The 19,608-nt window shown below is 43.8% G+C and overlaps 3 protein-coding genes across 3 annotated transcripts; 1 reads left to right on the forward strand and 2 right to left on the reverse strand.

Annotated features, from left to right (window-relative positions):
• Nucleotides 1-332: 332 nt before the first annotated feature.
• LOC139921290 (uncharacterized) lies at nucleotides 333-3,831 on the reverse strand. Its single transcript, XM_071911497.2, has 2 exons — nucleotides 3,728-3,831; nucleotides 333-2,641 (listed from the first exon to the last, which is right to left on the reverse strand). The coding sequence occupies exon 2, from the start codon at nucleotides 2,632-2,634 to the stop codon at nucleotides 1,627-1,629; it is 1,008 nt and encodes a 335-aa protein (XP_071767598.2). The 5' UTR covers nucleotides 2,635-2,641; nucleotides 3,728-3,831; the 3' UTR covers nucleotides 333-1,626.
• Nucleotides 3,832-5,595: 1,764 nt separating this feature from the next.
• LOC139921293 (uncharacterized) lies at nucleotides 5,596-7,776 on the reverse strand. Its single transcript, XM_071911499.2, has 3 exons — nucleotides 7,577-7,776; nucleotides 7,362-7,470; nucleotides 5,596-6,863 (listed from the first exon to the last, which is right to left on the reverse strand). The coding sequence occupies exons 1-3, from the start codon at nucleotides 7,678-7,680 to the stop codon at nucleotides 6,483-6,485; spliced, it is 594 nt and encodes a 197-aa protein (XP_071767600.1). The 5' UTR covers nucleotides 7,681-7,776; the 3' UTR covers nucleotides 5,596-6,482.
• On the forward strand, nucleotides 7,408-9,452 carry LOC139921266 (tripartite motif-containing protein 16-like). Its single transcript, XM_071911465.2, has 3 exons — nucleotides 7,408-7,415; nucleotides 8,324-8,369; nucleotides 8,698-9,452. Exons 2-3 carry the CDS (start codon nucleotides 8,324-8,326, stop codon nucleotides 9,249-9,251), a joined length of 600 nt encoding a protein of 199 aa, XP_071767566.2. The 5' UTR covers nucleotides 7,408-7,415; the 3' UTR covers nucleotides 9,252-9,452.
• The last annotated feature ends 10,156 nt before the right edge of the window (nucleotides 9,453-19,608 follow it).

Here is a 19,608-nt window from a genome sequence, read left to right on the forward strand (position 1 = left end):
AGACCCATGCTTTATCCTCTGCACTTTTTACATCAGCTAAAATCACATTCCACTTTCAAATTAATGGGATGAGCAGACAACTACATCTGTAGCTTCGTGGCCTAATAACTAATGGATGTACAAATCAAGCCAGCTGTTGGCTCACTAAGCATATTAGGCTGCTAACTTACACGTCCCCTGGCACACTGCATATCTTTATCAGCCAATATATCCCCAAGACAAACTCAGCTCTTGATCTGCAAATTTATGCCATTATTTAGATCACAGAGATAGTGTGACAACATGGAAACGGTATTTCTTCCAGGGTCGATAAACATAAACACACGTTTGGGTGGAATAATCTTATTTTATTTTCACAAGCAACTGAAGCAAGCCATTATTTGCAAAATAACTCCCCCCACTGCCTCTCACAGTTGAAAATACAATAAGGTCACTTCCCGTTTCAGAGTTAGAAAGAGGAATATTAGAGAGTCCAAGCATGAGTGTGTTACGACATGCAGGCTGATTCAAAACCCCACGCCAGACCATGAGGTGAACACACTGTGGCAAGCATCTTGACATTTTATTGGACACGTGGGTCCTTCTATACAGTGGTATGCCTATAGGTCTCAATTATTTCATTGAACTGCTCTCCCTTGCCCATCCCCTCTGTGTCTTTCTCCACGAATCCCTTTATTCACCCACGTAGTCCCACAAGGCATTTTAGCATTAACTCATATGAGTGCTACACACCTGCATCACCTACAAGAAGCTGTTATTTTTCCCTTTCGCACAAGACGAACATGAAAGTTGTAATTTTTGTTTTCTCCTCATTTGCCTTTAACCTTTTACTGCATGGTGCGGCCATATGGCGACAGTTTCTTCACACACCTTCGAGACAATTCATTTAAATTCTTGGTTTGGTGATTTATTTGTGAAGAGGAAGATCTGTTGTCCGATGACGCACTTTGACTCAAATCCCTTCCCTTTACCCTCACCCCCACACCTTGGAAGAGGTGGCTGCAAAGTGCTCCTATAAGTCTATTAACTACTAACACAACATGTTGACATTTGTCCTAGAATAATAAAAAAAACTCATGTATGGATACGTATGGATATCATTTTTCACCAATGAAACATGGTTACATATGGAATTTTTCTAACATGAAAAGTTGTTGCCTGTGATTCAAACATCAGGCAAATCTGCGCCCTTGTGGACATTTTTGGTCAATTACATAACGCTATTTAACTGCGTGTCAGTTTTTGTTTGTGTGCCAAGATCATAAATTGAATCTCTCCCATTACACCTCCTGTAAGCTTCTATATAGAAATAAATTTTGTGCTAAAACTGACAAGACAAGTTGTTGAGACGTTCAACTGACTCCATCAAGAAAAAAAATGTTGGAAGTTGAAATAAAAAAAAAGGAAAAACAACATTTTGCACCATGTTCTACTGCCATACGGAAATAATTTTTAAAAAATTCAAAGAGCTAAATCCCTTTATTAGGCCACTTTGTGAGAAAAAAAAAACATTGTGTCCGTAATTATTTCAGAATTCATGTAGTAAAGGGTTAAGAGGCTTTTACAGATTGATCCATCATGTCCATTCACCTCTTCCGTGTTTCATTTGCCTCCTCTTCTCTGGATTCACATCAGCTCAGTGGAAGCGCTCATGTCTGTGATGGCAATGTCGTCAGGGATCTTGACATCGTTGGGAATGAGGTCACTGACGAGGTCATTTCCTGTCAGGTCTAAGTGCTTTAAGAGTCCGCTGACGCTTTCCTCGTTGTTGGTATCGCACACAAGCTGCTCCGAATTCGCCTCGCCCTCCGGCTCCATCGGCTCCTCCAGAGATTCTGAGGTTTCTACAGGCTTTTCCGGGACAGGTGTGGAATTCACTTCGGCCTCAACGGCGTCTTGGCATTCCCCGTCCGCCGGAACGTCTGACGGCTCATCCAGACTGGCCGGGGCAGGGGCGGGAGGAGCGTCGATGGGCTGGGAATTGAGATCGGGGACGCCCAGGTCGACCAAGGGGGCTGAGGAAAGATCTGGCTCAGGGAGAGACTCCTGGGTCATGAGGTCTGCCTGCTGCTCCAGAGCCTCTGCTGGGGCCGGGACTGGCTCTGGGACTGGCTCTGGGAGTGGCTCTGGGACTGCCTCCACAACAGGCTCTGGTTCTGGGGTAGGCTCCGGTTCGGGAACAGGTTCTGGGGCTGGTTCTGCGGCAACCTCAGGTGCTGCGACAGGTTGTGCCTCCACAACGGGTTTGGGTTCGGGTTCTGGGGCCGGGGGTTCGCCGGCTGAGACCAGAGGCTCAGGTTCTGGCTCAGGCTGGGCTGGGGTTTCCTTTGCCACAGGCTCTGGTTCACCATCACTTAGTGGGGCTGAGGCAGCGGGGGCCTCCGGTTCAGACTCTGCTTTGATCTCCGGTGCAGACTCTTCAGCCGGTTCAGACGCCGCTGCCCCCGCCGCCCCCGGCTCCTCCTCCGCCGCAGCAGCTGGTTTCTCTGGCTCCACGGCCTCCTGACCCTGCGGTATCACTGAGGCTTCTGCTTGTTGTGTCGTCGCCGGCTCCTCTGCTGCCTTCTGTTCAGTGGCAGCAGCTTCTGCGCCGTTGGCTGGGGCCTCCCGCCTCTTGCTGGACCTGTTTCCCATGCTGAGCCTATGCAGGAGGAGTCAAGGATTAGAATAAAATGAAATAAAACGAGAACAAAATGTCCACATACACACACACAAAGGGGGATCAACTAACAGGCTACACCCACTGGATTTGGAATTCAACAGATTCTTGCAGCAATGAAAATAGGGACGGACAAATTCCTCCAACTGGGTCATCAATAGGTATCTAGAAATCGTATTAAATGATAAATTATGTGGTTTAGGTTGTTGCCAAAAGAAGCTGTGGTCTATCTGAATGCATGAATGTGCACTTTTGTGTTACAGGCTACAATAACAACAAATGGTAAAAGAGGTAATGTGCCTAACAGAAAGCGTCTAAATGGGAAACCAAAGAGATGCAAGTTTGCATGTAGTGGAACATTATGTACTCTTCCTTGTGCCCTTCCCGGAGTGCAATCACGTGTGCGCTGTAGTATCGGGAGATGGGCATGTCAATAGTATGTGCATGTTCATGGGGTCCTGGAGTGCCTAAGGCTCAACCAAGAACAGCAGTAGTCACCGTTGAAAACACCACTTTTACGCAATTATTTTGTTCCGTAAGACTGGATATGGCACTTGTCAGGTCTTGAATCCCAGACGAGATTAATCCTGGACAAGTTATGTCATGTGCGCAAAAGGCTAAATGTTTCCCAATTAATAGCTTCCCCTCAATGAAAAGAAATGATAATCGAGTTAAGGCTGTAGTTTTCCTTCTCTTAATTTCATTGCTAATTGTCCTGTAGAATAACCACACCTTGTTCCAGCTGCTGTCTATCAGAACCACGGATCCACACACCCAGATCTCGTTCTCAGCCCAAACCAAACTCGCTTATATTTTCTAATCACCTCGCGAACATTTTCCCCACACAACGCCGATACTATCATTGTGTTCATTGTTTTAAATTATCGGTCAATGCGCGGACATTCGGTTTGAGATGAAATTAAAAGCAAAAAGAACAAAGGCGCAGTTGCAGACGACCCCGCCTCCCTCCCATGCTGAACAAGCTGTTAAAACTATCTGAAATGAACAGGAGGGAAAACAAACACTAACTACATCGTGCATTGTTGAAAAATTAATTGGTAAACCAACCTTATGAATCTTTAGCGGTGAAGAGAACGGAGAGAACGGGACGGGAGGTCTTGCACTCTCGCGACTTGGAGAGGTCTGCACATCCAACTGAATGTTGAAGCGCGCACCAGTGGGACAGAACTTGGGAAAGGCGGCCGCGCGTCGTGCGCGTCCACAGCCTTGCGCGTCCACCCTGCGGGGGAATGGTAAATACCAGATACACCCCGACCACAATAACTTCCCGAGTCAGATCTACTGTCGTCGCTTTCTGCCTGAATTAACTGACGTGAGTAGAAGCAAAACGAAATGAAACCGTGACATGACATGGGCCATTTGTCTAAACACGTTGTCGGACCAAGTCAATATTTATGAACCAATCGTAATTTAACATTTGGCCATGACAAATCTGCACCTGTGCCAAAGTTTTGATATGGTAATAATGACAAATCTGCACCCGTGACAACGTTTTCATATGGTAATGGCCTGCACCTGTGTCAAAATTTGGATATGGTAATGTTTGTTGTGTTTGACTATTCGTGGTCATTATGAAACGTTGTGAAATGTTTTTATAAGTGAAAGTAGCATAGTGACGCAGGCCGACCAGAGTCCTTTTGGTATCATTTTTAAATATCATATGATCAGCTGATCTACTAGGTTGAACATTACCTCGTGACACATTTAGCAGCCTAAGTGCGTGCTACACTGTCAACAACCATTTCACTCGAGGCTGTTTCTTCCCTGGACTTGATTACTCCAAACCTCTTTGCAGTAAGTTCATGGAAATATACAATTATAGGCTGTAACAGTAGCCTAAGAGTGATTTTGTTTTCAATAAAATGCTGCATTCTAACACATATTAACAAGTACTAGCTCAAATATTTCTCAGGATTTTTTTGCAAATGGTAGTGTTTATATTATTTTGAATGTCATTTGTCAATTTGTCATCAAATACATCCTCAAGCGATCCTTTTTTTTTCTTTTGACAGGTCAGAGGTCAGAAGGCCTAACAGTGCCCTGTTCTCTCTGTGATGACGTCCACAGGGAGGCTGTCATGGGTTCCTCTGCTTCTCCTCCTCCTTCTCCTCCTCCTCCTCCTCCTCACCCAGATGATAATCTCCCTGATAGTCTTTTCTGGTGTGTTCATCCAGTCCAGCGAAGCTCTCATCAGCCCTTTCCTCTTCTGTCTAGTGGATCAAGATGGCGGACTGTCTTGCGGTGAGAGCGACACCAGTGGAGCTGCTCCTGAGACAAACATTAACATCCCTAGAGTGACGGTTGTCCTGGGTTTATACGCTCCACTGGTGCTCGTGTCCTTTGCCCTGCTGGCCCTGCTCTTAGCGGCCTACGGCGAGGACCGAGGAGCGCTGTGGTTCAGCGTGGCGTGCCAAGCTGCGGCCAGCCTCCTCACCCTGGTCGGCATCACCACGTTCGTGGGACTCTACTGGTCCTATGTGAGCCTGGCTGGCATGACAGTGTGGTACTATACCTGTGTGGCTGTGTGCGCCGAGCTGGCCGTCACAGCTGCGTTGACTTGTGTGTCAGGGACGAGGCTGGCGGCTCACTGGGAATAGATGGATGAAGGCAACCTAAAACACAACTGTTGCAGCCTCAGTTCAACCAAGGTGCCTGAACTCTGCAGTGAAATGGACAAAACAAACAAATCATGTACACTTGGTGAACAGGAGGGGAATTTGATTATATAGCAAATGTGCTCGAGCAAGGGTTTAGCCAAAAGACGTTGGTTTTTACCATTAGAATTATAAATTTTGCATTGTCACCCAAGGGTGTCCAAATCTTTGCTTCTGGGAATACACTGGCAAAAACCCAATTGATTTATCATAATGGTGTCTTTTGTTTAACCAAATGAATCATAATTGCCCTCTGCATGCTGGAACAGCGTTCTGAGTTCTAGATAAACTGGTTTGTGAAGCAGCTAGTTAGCCTGTAAGTGACCTGAATCATGGCCTACTTTCTTTGACACTGCTTGTAGGGAAAAGGCTTTTATTTCTGATGTTTGTCTTTTTTTGTACATAAAATGCATAGACTTTGGTAAATAAATACAATACATTTTTAAACTGCTATTTTATCATTTGTTCAAGTGACAAAATTCAGTTTATGGTCTAGCGAACAAAAATGTATCCTATGACAAACATGACATCATATTCCTATGATCTTAGACAGTTCAATATCTGTGAACAATGTATAAAGTCATCAAGACTCTTGATGACACCATGGATTAAAGCCTTATAGATTAAAATCGGTGAAGCAGCTCCAGGCTTTGTCTCTTGTAGACAAAACCTGGAGCCGCTTCACACGATTTAATGTGATACTTTGTTGATCCTTGCAGGGATATTCTCTTTTCGCTCGGCCCCCTCCAGGGAGGTCAGAGGTCAGGGTTCAGCTACAGAACGGCGGCCCTCGAACTGGCAGGGATTCAGTGTTTTGCTCAAGGACACTTCAGCAGGGCGGATGCTTGCCAACACGAGGGCTTGAACTCTGGTCTTCCGGTTGAGGGACGGTCTCTAACCTCTAGGTTATAAAGCTGAAAATGTGCCAACATCCCTGTAAAACCACCATGGGCACTGTCACAGTCAGTCTCACATTCAGTATCAAAGGATCAGCGCTGTAATTTGCCTGGCTCTCTTGTTTCAGCTTTGACATGTTGACAATCACAAATCCAGTCTGAACTGTTCAAGATAGCAGGAATACCATATGTGATGTGTAATATGTTACAAGGGTGACAGCACACATTTCAGTGACGCTCAAAGTTATTTTCTCAGGTGAAAAAAATTTCCCGCACCAGCCGAAAGGCATCGTCCTCATCTGCTGTGTCCGCCGGTGTCTGTGAGCGTTCCTCTGTTTTCACAGCGTTCACCACAGCGCTGTGATCCTGAGCTGGTCCTGACCTCTGACCCTCGGCTCGCTGATGCGGCGGGCCGCCGGTGTACGGTACCGTTTCCACCTCAGCGATGTCCAAGTCTGATTCTGAAACGTACGTCGTCTCCTGGGCATCAGAGTCAAAGAAGTCCTCCAACGTCTCTGTTACTCGCTCTGTCTTCTTCTTTGAATTGCTGGGTTTCTCCTTTTTACTCACAATGGTGTCTGCTGCCTTGTCCTCGACCTGTGTGGAGGAATCATTCAAGTCGAGGACACATTCCTGCATGGAAAAAAATATACATATCACATTCATTTCAAAATAGGTCAAGAAATTGTCCAATTAATGTTTGCAAATGTAAATGATGTTGAAATATACTTTAAAATCACAATGAAATGAAAAAATGACTTGAATGAATCACTAATTTCCCATGCCAATATACACTTTATTTTACCATAATAACCAAACAAATTTTATTTTTAGATCAAAAATCATTACGTTTACTTCCTGGGTAACAGTGTATCTTTAATGGTGACCTCATGGTGCCAGTGGGCGTAAATAAAAATTCCAACCAATAAAACTATCACTGATTTTTTTTTTTTTTAACAATCCTGCCCCTCCCCCTTCCCTACAATATAACTGCCTTTATCTCCCTAACTGATATCCTATTGGTTTACACTTTATATAATCCCTGCCCAATATCCTATTTCAACAGGCAATACATCAAATTTAGGAAGCAGGATGCTCCCAAAATGCCATTTCATTGTGGCCAAAACATACCGCCCCCTGTCGGTCATTAAGAAGACCTAAATCTCGGCAGGCACCATTGGAGAGGTATGACACAGCTGCCTCTACCAGCTCTTTCTCGTTCATACAGTAGAAGGCAGCTCTGAAAACACATCAGTGGCATGTTGGTTAGTTAAAGGGATATCTTAAACGTCAACTAAAGCAATATTACCGCGAGGCTGTGGTGTTTTTTTTTTAACATGAACTACCTCGAAACTCTCCTGCTTTTCCTGGTCTTCAGTGTCTCCTTTTCTTTCGCTTTCTCCTCCTTCGTTGCCATCCAGGACGGCAACACCCGGTGCCTGTCTGACATGTTTTGCTTTATTTACTCTTTAAACAGCTTTACGGTACTTTGTATATCTGCGCCGAAGCTGTATTACATGTCTATCATGAAGTCGATGGGGGAAAACGGCATGTAGTTTTGTGTTTTGATGAGTCATGTGACCACACAGGAGGCAAAGGAGAGAGTGGTTGGCTAAACTTTTAGCGCCACTCGGTGGACAAAAGAGATTAATGCACAACAAGAGCAGCCTGACACAAACTATCACCTTCAAAATCTAATTTATAAAAAGTTTATTAGTTTAAGGTGACAATAAAGGTTAGGTAGTGGTTCAAATCTACACACTCCTGCTTTTCCATTGATGAATGTACCGATTGTGTGTTATCAGGTGCTAGTCGCAGTCTTGTCCATTAGGTGGCGGTAGAGCGCTGCAGTTTAATCACAGCAGTACATGGATGCCATTTCCTCACTCCTGGGGAATTAACTATATACTCTGGCAATATCACAACAATATAAAACCTCCTTGATCACAACGTGCATGGTTTGGAATTAGCTTCAAATACAACCAGAATTATTAAAGGACTTGAAAAGTTTATTTAAAACAAATCAAAACAAATTGACTTGAGTTAGTGCTGTTAGCTCTTTCAGTGTATGTTTGATATTATATTTTTATTAGATGGAGTCTGTTCCTGAGCCTAAAACAAGAGAGGAGTTCCTAAAGTGTGAGTGTAATGTCACACACACACACACACACACACCACACTTGAGGTTAACTTCAAGCTGAGATTTTCTTTTCGCTTCTTTTCTCTTCTCTTGTCTTCCCTTGTCTTCTCTTCTTCCCTTCCCTTCTCTTCTCTTCTCTTCTTCCCTTCCCTCCCCTCCCCTCCTCTCCTCTCCTCTCCTCTCCTCTTCTCTCCTCTCCTCTCCTCTCCTCTCCTCTTCTCTTCTCTTCTCTTCTCTTCTCGTCTCATCTCTTCTCTTCTCTTCTCTTCTCTTCTCTTCTCGTCTCGTCTCCTCTCTTCTCCTCTCTTCTTCTCTCCTCTCCTCCAGTTTCGTGCCATCTAACTCTGGACCCCAACACAGTCAACGAGCACCTGAGCCTGTCTGAGGGAAACAGAAAGGTGACGGAGACGGAGGAGGCGCTGCCCTATCCCGATCACCCGGACCGGTTCACAGTCTACTACCAGGTCCTGTGTGGAGAAGCTCTGTCGGGGACCCACTACTGGGAGGTGGAGTGGACGGGCGGGTGCGTCAACGTGGCCGTCTCGTACAGAGACATCAGGCGGACGGGAGACGGAGTGAAGTGCTGGCTCGGGGGCAGCGAACACGCCTGGAGCTTGGTGTGTGTTCCCAGCAGCTCCTCCGTCTTTCACGACATGTGGGAGGAGCTCGTGGCGGATCCCAGTCCCAGAGTCGGGGTGTACCTGGACCACAGCGCGGGAATTCTGTCCTTCTACAGCATCTGTAGTTTGGGCAAAATGACGCTAATCCACAGAGTGCAGACCACGTTCACTCAGCCCCTCCACCCCGGCTTTCTCATCGGGGACGGATCTGGCCTTTCGATACTGACGCCCCTGGAGAGCAATCAAGCCGATGCAGACTAATGCATATTGATTAAGAACAGTTGTCTCTAATGTTCACATTATTGCTGCTGTGCCTGAAGTGACTAATTACCGCCCTACTTAGTCAAAGAGCTCATAGGGTTTCAATAAATACGTGGTTAAAAATATGTTTGGCTGTAGGAGGCATAATATTCCCATTCACAAGTGCAACCACAGCATCTCTCTCTCCATCTCTCTCTCTCTCTCTCTCTCTCTCTCTCTGTCTCTCTCTCTCTCTCTCTCTCTCTCTCTCTGTCTCTCTCTCTCTCTCTCTCTCTCTCTCTCTCTGTCTCTCTCTCTCTCTCTCTCTGTCTCTCTCTCTGCCCCACCCATTCCCACCCAACCCACGACCCTAACTTATTTCCACCCCTCTCTCTCTCTCCATCTCTCTGTCTGTCTGCCTGTCTCTCTCAATTCAATTCAATTCAATAAGCTTTACTGGCATGACAGTTGTGTAACAATATTGCCAAAGCAAATGTGCACTGATAGTGCTCATCCATAAAAATGAAAGAAAGGTAAAACATACATTTGTCTCACAAAACAGACATCAGAAATCCATCATAACATGAAATAACAGAAGAACAACAATAGGAGTACTGTATGTGGACAGAGTCTTAAGAGAACTGTCTGTCCGTCTATCCGTCTGTATGTCCGTCTGTCTGTCTGTCTGTGTGTCTGTCTGTGTGTCTGTCTGTCTGTCTGTCTGTCTGTCTGTCTGTCTGTCTGTCTGTCTGTGTGTCTGTCTGTCTGTCCGTCTGTCTGTCTGTCTGTGTGTCTGTCTATCCGTCTGTATGTCTGTCTGTCTGTCCGTCTGTCTGTCTGTCTGTCTGTCTGTCTGTCTGTCTGAACATCAGTAGAACTATATGGACAGGGTCTTCAGAGGACAGTCAGCTGCTGTCCCTCAGGCTGTCTCAACTCAACACATGTTTTGCTGCTATTTTTGCAGTCTTTCCATCACCTAGAACTAATTGTAACTGATGATTTTCAGGTAGTTGATCAAATTCAGAAACAGCATTTTTAAATAGGTCAAAATATGTCTCGACCTCACCTGTCCTGCAGTGACCACAGAGTCTTTCTTCTTTTGGGAGCCAGGTTTTCTTGTGCCTTCCCCTCTCTACAGCCAGACTGTGGTCACTGAGTCTGTACCTGGTCAGGATCTGTCTCTGCTTTTTATCTCTGACAGTCAAGAGATATTCCTCCAATTCATATTCACTTTTTAGGGTCCAATAAGATTCTAATTTACTTTGAGTTTTAGTTTCAGTGTCCCAATGTTTCAAATACTTGTTCTCTCTCTCTCTCTATCTCTCTCTCTGTCTGTCTGCCTGTCTCTCTCTCTTTCACCATCTCTCTCTCTCTCTCTGCCCCAGCCACCCCCACCCAACCCACGACCCTAACTCACTTCCACCCCCTACACACACACACACACACACACACACACAGTGTACAGTTTGTCGTGGACATTTAATCAGGGCTGTAAGCAGTATGCTGTGTAATTAAAAGTGCATGAAGTCTGATCATCCAAATTCACCTCTCTTCCCCTTTCCTGTCTGTCCTCACAGCACAGCCACACATTTTCTGCTGCCTGTTGATTTTTGCCCTACTCTTTTCTTCCCCGAGGACATTTGGTTATTTCTTATTTCTCCATCGGATATTTGGATTGGTCAGCCATGAAGCAACATTTCCTCGAAGACTGATATGGGAATGTGTAATGTTTTTTCTTATTTGTTGAAATGTGTTGTGAGTATGGATTGGCATACTGAAGCACTGATGACCTCTGTCCCTGTGTGCCTTATGTTTACTGGTCTAAGTGATCCATGCTAGTCCAGCCGCATGGCACAGCGTGTGGGGTGATAACCCCTGGAGTCTCGCTTTCCCTCTTTCTTTTTCTTTCTCCCTCTCTGTCTCTCATTTTCTGTCTTTTTATCCCCGTCTCTCACTTGCTCCTATATAAAACAACCTTATTTCGCTCTCTCACTTTCTTTCACGTTGTACCCAAAGCTGCCTTCTCCTCTCAGTCCAGCCTTTTAATTATTTTTCTAAAGCCCCCTTCCCCCCACGGGCGCTTAGGCCTTGATTGCAAAGACCAGCTTTGTATATTTGACTAAATTAAAAAGGGAAAAAAGGGAGAAAAAAAAAAAATCTCAAGGCAAAAGAGCATTTTAACAGCCAAAGGCACGCACAATGTCAATTTCCCTAAAGCTCTCAACGCATTTTAGGAACGGCAAGTAAACACGCAACCAGAAGATTGAATTGGTATCAAATGAAAAAATCCTCAAAATCTCCCACGACTCCTTTCAGTTTTGCTTATTGGTGTCCTCAAGTAAAATGATCCACACAGGTTATTATTTACAACTGATGTCCACAAAGGCATTTTTTGATGACTATGTAGTGTTACTGAACTACATTTTCACATTTCATAGTCCATAGGGATGAGATATATCAAAATTCAATATATTACAATACAAAAATGTGACAATACGTATCGTGGGGCAGAAAAATAAATTGGTATATTAGCTACATTTTATTCTGCTGTAGTAATCACAAATGAGACGGATTGCCCATCCCAGCTCTTCATTGATATTATATTATTTGCAGTTTGTAATGACATTTTAAAATTGTTGTTTATATTCTATCAAGCCAATGCCATTGCTAGAAAGATTTGTGGCTCAGAAATAAACATAATTCTGCACAGTCAGACTTTGTTGTCTTTGAACTTTTATTTATTACCTCGTATCGTGGTTGTATCGAATCGTGAACCCCATGTTGCGTATCGAATCGTATTGTAAGCATATTGTCCCATCCCTAATAACTTATTTATTTTTGTAGGCAACACCATCTGATAACTCAAATTCCACTAGGTGCAGGTTGCTAATTATTAGATACAAAAATTAACTGGTTTTCAGAAACACCATGGGTATCAGGTTGGGGTTCTGAGACAGTTGCATCTTATCAATCTCTTATCTTTTTAAATTAAATAAGAATGGCATTATCCCCTGTTTATAAAGTATAAACCAATATTCTAAAATATTATTTATAAATCATTGCTATTATTAAAATGATGTAATTACACATGGTGTAATTGAAAAAAAAAAAAAAAATCTTTGAAGACCCTAAAGTGGCCTTGGACTCATCCTGCTCCAGGCCTGCTGCCACATCCTCAGATCAGGCCGTGTGCTAAGAAGATTTCTGTCTGCTAATGGAGTGAAGCTCGTCACTGTTTTTCTTCCCTGTCGAATTTGTGGGTCGAACGCGGTCAAAATGGCTGGAAAACCTGCTGCCATGAGAGTATCTCACACAGTGCTCTGGTTCTGTTTTAAATTGTTTTGATGTTGATGTTCGGGATAAAGATCTTTCTCCTTTAGGCTTAAATTATTGTTTTGTTGAGCCCCATTTTCAAAGGGGCCCAGAGAAGATTTGGGGTTGCACCTTCCACCAGTGTTTAGTAGGAGATGTTCTGCAAATTCTTGTTTCGTCCTGTGTTTCATTCTGTAACCTATCCAGACATGAGCAACCATTGTCCAGAAAACAATGCCTGGGAGATAAATGACTCGTGGATCAGACAAGTCTTTGTAAGCCAGACAGTGTTGGGTTTCATATGTTCACCTAATCTCACCCATGCCTTTCCCTCTCTGTCCACAGCCGCCTCTTCACATCTCATATCCGGTGCTTCTTGCCAGATCATTCTTACTCAGAGGGCCCTAATTGGGGAGAACCAGACTAATCTGGTAGTTGTTCTTCCTGGGCTTAACCCTGCTTTGAGTAAGGGTCATCACCATTGGCCATCTGGCCGAGGAACGCTCGTCGTGATTGGCCATATGGCGCGAGCGAGCGCGATTTAGGAAGAGCGGAATGTGTAAGTTGACTGAAGATATTCCACTGGTAAGGAAGGCAGCAGGGTGACATGAGGGAGACACTCTTTCATCTCTTGACAGATCCTCCACAGCATCATATTAGTGCGTGTGTGTGTTTGTGTGTGTGTGTGTATAAGTCTACACTTGTATATGTTTATGTGTGTGTGCATGTGAATACATATACTGATATACAAGTGGGTTTTCTGCTGTAAGATCTTTCTTTCTTTATTTATTTATTTCTTAAATATGTAATGAATGAGATTCCTTTATCTGAGTAGAAAAAGCAGCTTTATTAAGAAGAAGAACTGACATAGCAAAAAAGGACAACAACATTAGACGTCTGAGTGAGCCACACACACTCAGTCACACACCTGAGGACAAGAGGAAGTCACTTATTAGCCGAAGGGAGTCTTTTAGCTCCCAGTTGGTTCTACTTGGTAGCCAACTATTCCCGGCATAAAGACATGTTCAAAGACAACGTGAAGCACAATCTTTCAGCTCAGAGTGTGTTTGCGTGCATATTTATATATATTTGCATGTTGGAGTTGCTTTTCATTAAAGTGGCAATCCGCAAAATCTTTGTTTTTTTTATTTTGGTGACATCATTGGTGATAAGCGGTCATAGCTGCATGTCCCAGAGACTTGGTAATCAAACAGTGTGTCCAGTACTGTCACGTCCTTGGATCGTCTGTTGATGAAGTTTCAGTTTCTGTAGGTACCAGTCTTTTCTTTGTGTGTGCAGCCATGGTTGTTATTGTTGGTTATTGCTGGAGCTGGATAAATGGATATTTATTTACATGAAAATGTTACAGTTTATTATTCAAGCAGCAGCACTGCACGTCTTGCATGACGTGGCAAAGATTAGATTTGAACTGCCAATTAGTAGACATCCTATGTACTTCAGTTTGCTGAACCAACAGGTTGCCACACTCTGAAAATCCCCTCCAACATGGAACAATGAAGGATATTTAATCAGTTTCACTTTAGGGTTGCTTTGCCAAAAATGTCTTTCAGTCACTGGGTTCCTTTCAATCTTGTGCGGCAAGACTTCTTCAATCCTGGCCTACTTCACATCTTTGAAAATGAAGAAAATGCTTCAGGGATCCGATTTCCCAGATGAGCAACATGACATATCCTGAATAGCTAAAAACCCTGTTCACTTCCCTTCAAAACATTTGCTTACGCACAAACAAGCACACAGTTCAGGGTGCATCTCAAAATGAGCAGAAGAGGGAGGGTTAGAGGAAGAAAGAGGAGGGATAAGTGTGGAGTGGGGAGTCAGGATATTAAGTGTGTCTCCCATTGCATGTCACTAAAAGTTAGCAAATGGCAGCTTAGAGCGGAATTAAAACCTGAGAATTGTCAGAAAAAGAAAAAAAAAACTTGTTATTGTGTGTGAGTGTGTGTGTCTGTGATTGCTTCTGCCTCTGTGCCGAAATCATCTCAGCTTTGAGGATGCAAGGTAGACACCACATGCAACAAACCATATGATGAAAATTTATATTACTACAGTAAACATGCAGCACTCCATTGAAGCAGGGGATGAGCAGAAACGGCTTATGGAGATTGCAGAGGAGAAGCGATACTAATACGCAAAGAAACACACACATATATATATATATATACACATATATGGGGCTGTGGTGAAAGCGAAGGAGGGAACCACTAATCTCAAAGTAACCAACGTTTTCCAAATATATCTTACAATGGATTTCACCATGGGTTGATTTTGATGGGTTACAGCCAGTTGTTTTTCTGACATTTGACTAATGAGGTCATCTTTTCCTATCTCTTTGTCTAATCTGTTGTCATAGGGGCTAGAGATAAGAATGGAACTTTATTCTCAGCTGTCCCGCACTGCTTGATATCACATAGTCTGTCCAGGAATAGGCTGTTTGTGTTTACACTCAATAGCTGGGGCTCCTACAACTGTCTGCCTTCGAACCTTAGGCTGAATATTATGTAAGCAACAAATTATGGCCTGTATTCCATTTCATGTCATAGATAAAGACGTCTTTGGGTGTATAATCTTTTTGAAGAACAGCTTTAAGGCACTTAAAGACAGAAAAAGGCTGTAAGCTATGCTGTAGTTAGGCGGAAGCAGAGGCGTTTAATGCTGCTGCTGACCTGATATGCTAGATAACCTGTGTTTGCCTCCTCGGCTGACTGCAGGATTTGGCGCAGCGGACTGGGCATGAGGGTGATTAGTTGTGACATAATCTACAGTTGCAACATCAAAGACCCATGCAGCGAGCAGCAGCAATAAAAGATGCCTCATTTAATTGGGTGTGTAGGGACAGAAAACACATAGAAGTCAATAGTCTAATGATAAATGAGAAGTCACTGGGACACAGTAATCTGTTCCGCCCTATTAAAGACGGGAATGGTACTCTACTTCCTCATCAACTGTAATAGGCCAAATCCACAGGGATTTCCTGCCAATCACAGCCTCTTGGCGCCATAATGACTTTTCCTTGGAAGCGGATAAAAGTATTTTTTTTTCTCTAAATTTGTCTTATCTGTCATGCTTTATTGAACCAAGCAGATCAAGCAACAGTGGCACAGATCCAAAGCAAGTCCGGATAGCGCATCAGTGTGGCAGTAATCCACTTGGAGATGGTTAAAGAACCCTTGGGATCCCTCAACCTCTGAACCCTGTTGTTATGTAGGCTAGTTGTTGGACTGCCATGTTCAACGTGATGAAGGCTGCTTTATATCTGACTAAACGTTCTGCTATGTAATCCCTGACCTTAAAGGTCACCCTGCCCTGGACTGCTCATAGTTTTGCTCAGACAAACAAGATGATTTGCAATACGAGACACACACAGACACACACAGCCACCCACGCATGCATGTACCCAACCGTACGTGCACTCACGCAGAAAACACAAGCATGCGCTCATATTCAACAAAGGAAAGATGCCTTGAAAGAGAGAAAGAATGGAGAGATTGAAAGAGAAAGAGGTGTTTACAACGAGCAGTGTCACCTGGCTCACTCACCCATAGACTGTGCCAAATTAAAGATGTTAATTTCATCCTTAAGCACACACTAATAAGAGCAATCAGTTGCCTGGTTAAGACTCCAATCAAAATGCTAATTACAATCCTCTCCCTGCAAATGAACAGTTCAGGTTTCATTATTCTCTTCCCTATCCTTTTTTGTTCGACTTTTCTCTCTCCTCCCTCACTCAGGCATTACTTTCTGTTCCTGGTGGTTATGCATCAGTTTGGCAAAAGGATCGTGTGACATTGCAGCAAGATGTTGTCTAATTATCTTCACATTTCACCTTACTTTTCCCTTAAAGCTCTGCATGAGTCTGCCACAGTTATGTCAGTGTGTATTATAAAAAAGAGGGCTGTTATGTGCTTTTGAGGATTAACTTGTATGGGAGATTTTGGGGATTGGAATTGAGATGATGTTGCTCTTTGTTACAAGCTTTATTTTCCTCTAGTATCATACCAGTCCTTGCTGTGCATCCTTGCTATCACTAAAACGGCAAAAAATACGATACAATCAAATACAATCAAAGATGGGCTTACTTACAGTACAAATGCACACATGCAAATTTGTAATGTTTGGTAAAATGACAAATACTCATCTTTAATTCCTTTTCAAAGAAACACACTTTTCCTAGTTTTATTTTTGCTCAGCAGAGAGACAAAATGTTTTCTACTGGCTGGTGTTGGTTTTCTACCAGCATGCTCATACTTGTAATACACTATGTTATGGGAAATGATGTTTGTTTCCTAAACAGCTTCAGCTGCATTTCTCAGCAAACAGAAAGTACAACAAAAACTGCAAACATTTTTTTTTTTTTTCATTCAATACAGATCCAATTCAGCAAAACAATTTGCTTGGGAACATTGGATTCTTATCAGTGTTTTTTTCATCAGCTTGTTGAATACGTCTTATTAAGAGGGCTGAGATTTTGAGTGCACTCACACACACACCGCGCCGCACACTGAGAATGGATTTTACAGCACATTTTATTCAACAGTGGTACAGTGGTGTAATAAAGTGCATAGTGGAAGCAAATGAGGAACTTCAAGGACACCTCAATAGTACAAAAGTTTCCCTACATCTCTGTGATTCAAAGCGGGAAAAAAAGCACAGTTTTCCCACTGGCTGAGTTACCATCCCACAAAGCTTCCCTCCAACAGCAGCAGCACAGGTAGACAGGGAGATATTGTCTTTTGTTCATCTTTGATCCCCTGTCTCTGGGAAAAAAAAAACCCAAACCTCTGCTTTCTAGTCCCTCTGATTGCCTCAGAAGTAGCAGGCAAGACTCCTGTAGGGTTTCCATGGCAACAGATATGGAGGTTGGTACCTTTGATGCGCAGTAAACAAAGGTGTGTGTGTGACGGTCTGTCACTTTGTATGTGCATTTACGAGTGACTGAGCGGGAGAGTGAGTGAGAGAGACAGAAAGAGAGAGTGAGAGAGAGATAGAGAGAGAGAGAGAGAGAGAGAGAGAGAGAGAGAGTAACAAATTACAGTGAGTGTAGCCAACTGTGGCATCTGGTCGTGTGTGTAACAGCTGGTATTCATAGGGGCTTGTTGACGACCAGTCACTCGTATTTTCTTGTTGTAGTTCAAATGTCGCAGGATAAGGCCCTGTCTCAGCAGTCCTTCCCCACACACTCCAGTAAATAAATGATTCATGCCTCTCCGAGATGACATTTTTACTTTAATCAATCACGAGGGAATAATGTTGTTTTAAACACGGGCCCAGATGATGCAACTTTATGATCGTGCATATATTGTGTGGATGAGTGTGTGTCTCCCGCTGAATTAATCTACCCCGGGGTTGTTACTGCAAAAAGAGAAATTGGTCCCACCTTGCAAAATAAAGATGGCCTCTGAGACTGTGAAAAGATGGCCCCTGGACTTGGTGAGAGTGTGCGTAGCTGCATGCTTTACTGGATGTTTGTGAAGATTGTTGGCTACTGTTCTTCCTGTGTCTGACTTATTTTGTGCAGTTTGTTTTGCCATTTTTCTGATCTGTTCTGGCTGTGAATAATAAAAGTAAGAAGGAGAAAAAGGAGAGGAGGAAATAAGATGAAGAACACTGGGAAAAACAACAAAAACAATAAGCTGGGTAGTGTTTTTCTGAGTGTGTTACATTGTGAGAGGGATTTAGTCTCACTTCATCCAACACCAGTGTGTGTAGCTCCCAATTGAGTGTATGCAACATATCAAGCCATATCAACTATTACAGTAGGATGGACGTGTGTCCATGATTACAAATTTAACCAGGAATTGTGGATGTCCTGAGCACAATGTGGTGATCACACTCTGATGTTGTGCCATGCGATCTCTAGTGACCGCAAAGATTCAGGTCGTTGGTTTCGCTTCTCGTCTGAAGAATGGCAGCTTGTTCAGGAGAAAGCGAAAGTCACTGTTTAGGGTCACTGCGGTTCTTATGGGCCAGAGGAATTAAAACCTCCTGCTGGGTCTCCATCACCAACCAGGGCAAGCCCTGCTTAGCTTCTGAAACAAGCCAGCCATGTTATGCTAGGGTGCTGGCTAGAGTGTGCGTGCGTGTGTGTGTGCGCGCGTGTGTGTGTCCGCTCATGCAAGAGTGTGTGACGGGGATGGTGGAGAGGGAGGGGAAGGAGGGGGCATCAGAATACATAGCTCATTTACACCCTGGCATCTGTCAAAGAGAGAATATCTTTGGCTGCCAGGAGCACCCTTGCATCGGCCATCACCAAAAGCAAAGGCACTGATTTACAGCGATTACAATCAGTTGTAGAGGCACAGAAACTGCCAGTGGACATGGTGACGGGCTCTGCTGTTAAAAGGGAACACATCAAAGGGAAATCTCCATCCCACCATCTCTCTACTTCTATTTTCATCTATTTTTCCCCACAAGCTCCAGCCAGCTTTTTCTAGGTGAAACGTCTGGCCTCGGGGAAAAATGAGAAAAGACAACAGGGGATGTAGCTGCTCTGTATGGAGATGCATAAGAACACAGACCACTCAGCGGATTTGTGTCTACTGATTTATGTTCAATGCGCTTGGCACAGGTGGCGTGTGTTTGTGTGCCTGTGTGTGTGAGTGTGTGTGTGTGTGTGTGTGTGTGTGTGTGTGTGTGTGTGTGTGTTTACACATAAAAGGTAGACAGTTTGACTACTGGACAGTCGCCCTACATCAAATTAAAAATTTAATTCAACAGTACGCCAAATATGGGAAGATGATCCATCAAAGTCACTTCTTACACACACACACACACACACACACACACACACACACACACACACACAGCGCGGTAGCATGGTGCGCATGCGCAATCCGCTCTTCCCCTTTCTCGCGCCAATTGAGCCCAATCTTAAAACCGCGAGCAGCCGCAGACAGACCATCCGTTAAGGACAAGTGTTGGAATGACAGACTCGCGCTCTGCAGGAAAAGCGTCCTTGCACTGGAGCGTTGAGTTCCTCTGACAATTTTTCAACTGCAACAGATTCTTTTGCGAGAGAGAAAGGCAGATGATGAATCAGAAGTTCATT

Source organism: Centroberyx gerrardi, chromosome 4 (genome assembly GCF_048128805.1).
Source record: "Centroberyx gerrardi isolate f3 chromosome 4, fCenGer3.hap1.cur.20231027, whole genome shotgun sequence".
Lineage (NCBI taxonomy): Eukaryota > Metazoa > Chordata > Actinopteri > Beryciformes > Berycidae > Centroberyx > Centroberyx gerrardi.

Excerpts from the sequence above, each read along its gene's own strand:
- LOC139921290 (XM_071911497.2), bottom strand. The coding sequence starts at position 2,634 with ATGGGAAACAGGTCCAGCAAGAGGCGGGAGGCCCCAGCCAACGGCGCA.
- LOC139921293 (XM_071911499.2), bottom strand. The coding sequence starts at position 7,680 with ATGTCAGACAGGCACCGGGTGTTGCCGTCCTGGATGGCAACGAAGGAG. Across the intron at positions 7,471-7,576 it reads AAAAGCAGGAGAGTTTCGAG|AGCTGCCTTCTACTGTATGA; the intron begins GTAGTTCATGTT and ends ATGTGTTTTCAG. Across the intron at positions 6,864-7,361 it reads TTAATGACCGACAGGGGGCG|GAATGTGTCCTCGACTTGAA; the intron begins GTATGTTTTGGC and ends TTTTCCATGCAG.
- LOC139921266 (XM_071911465.2), top strand. The coding sequence starts at position 8,324 with ATGGAGTCTGTTCCTGAGCCTAAAACAAGAGAGGAGTTCCTAAAGT. Across the intron at positions 8,370-8,697 it reads AAGAGAGGAGTTCCTAAAGT|TTTCGTGCCATCTAACTCTG; the intron begins GTGAGTGTAATG and ends CCTCTCCTCCAG.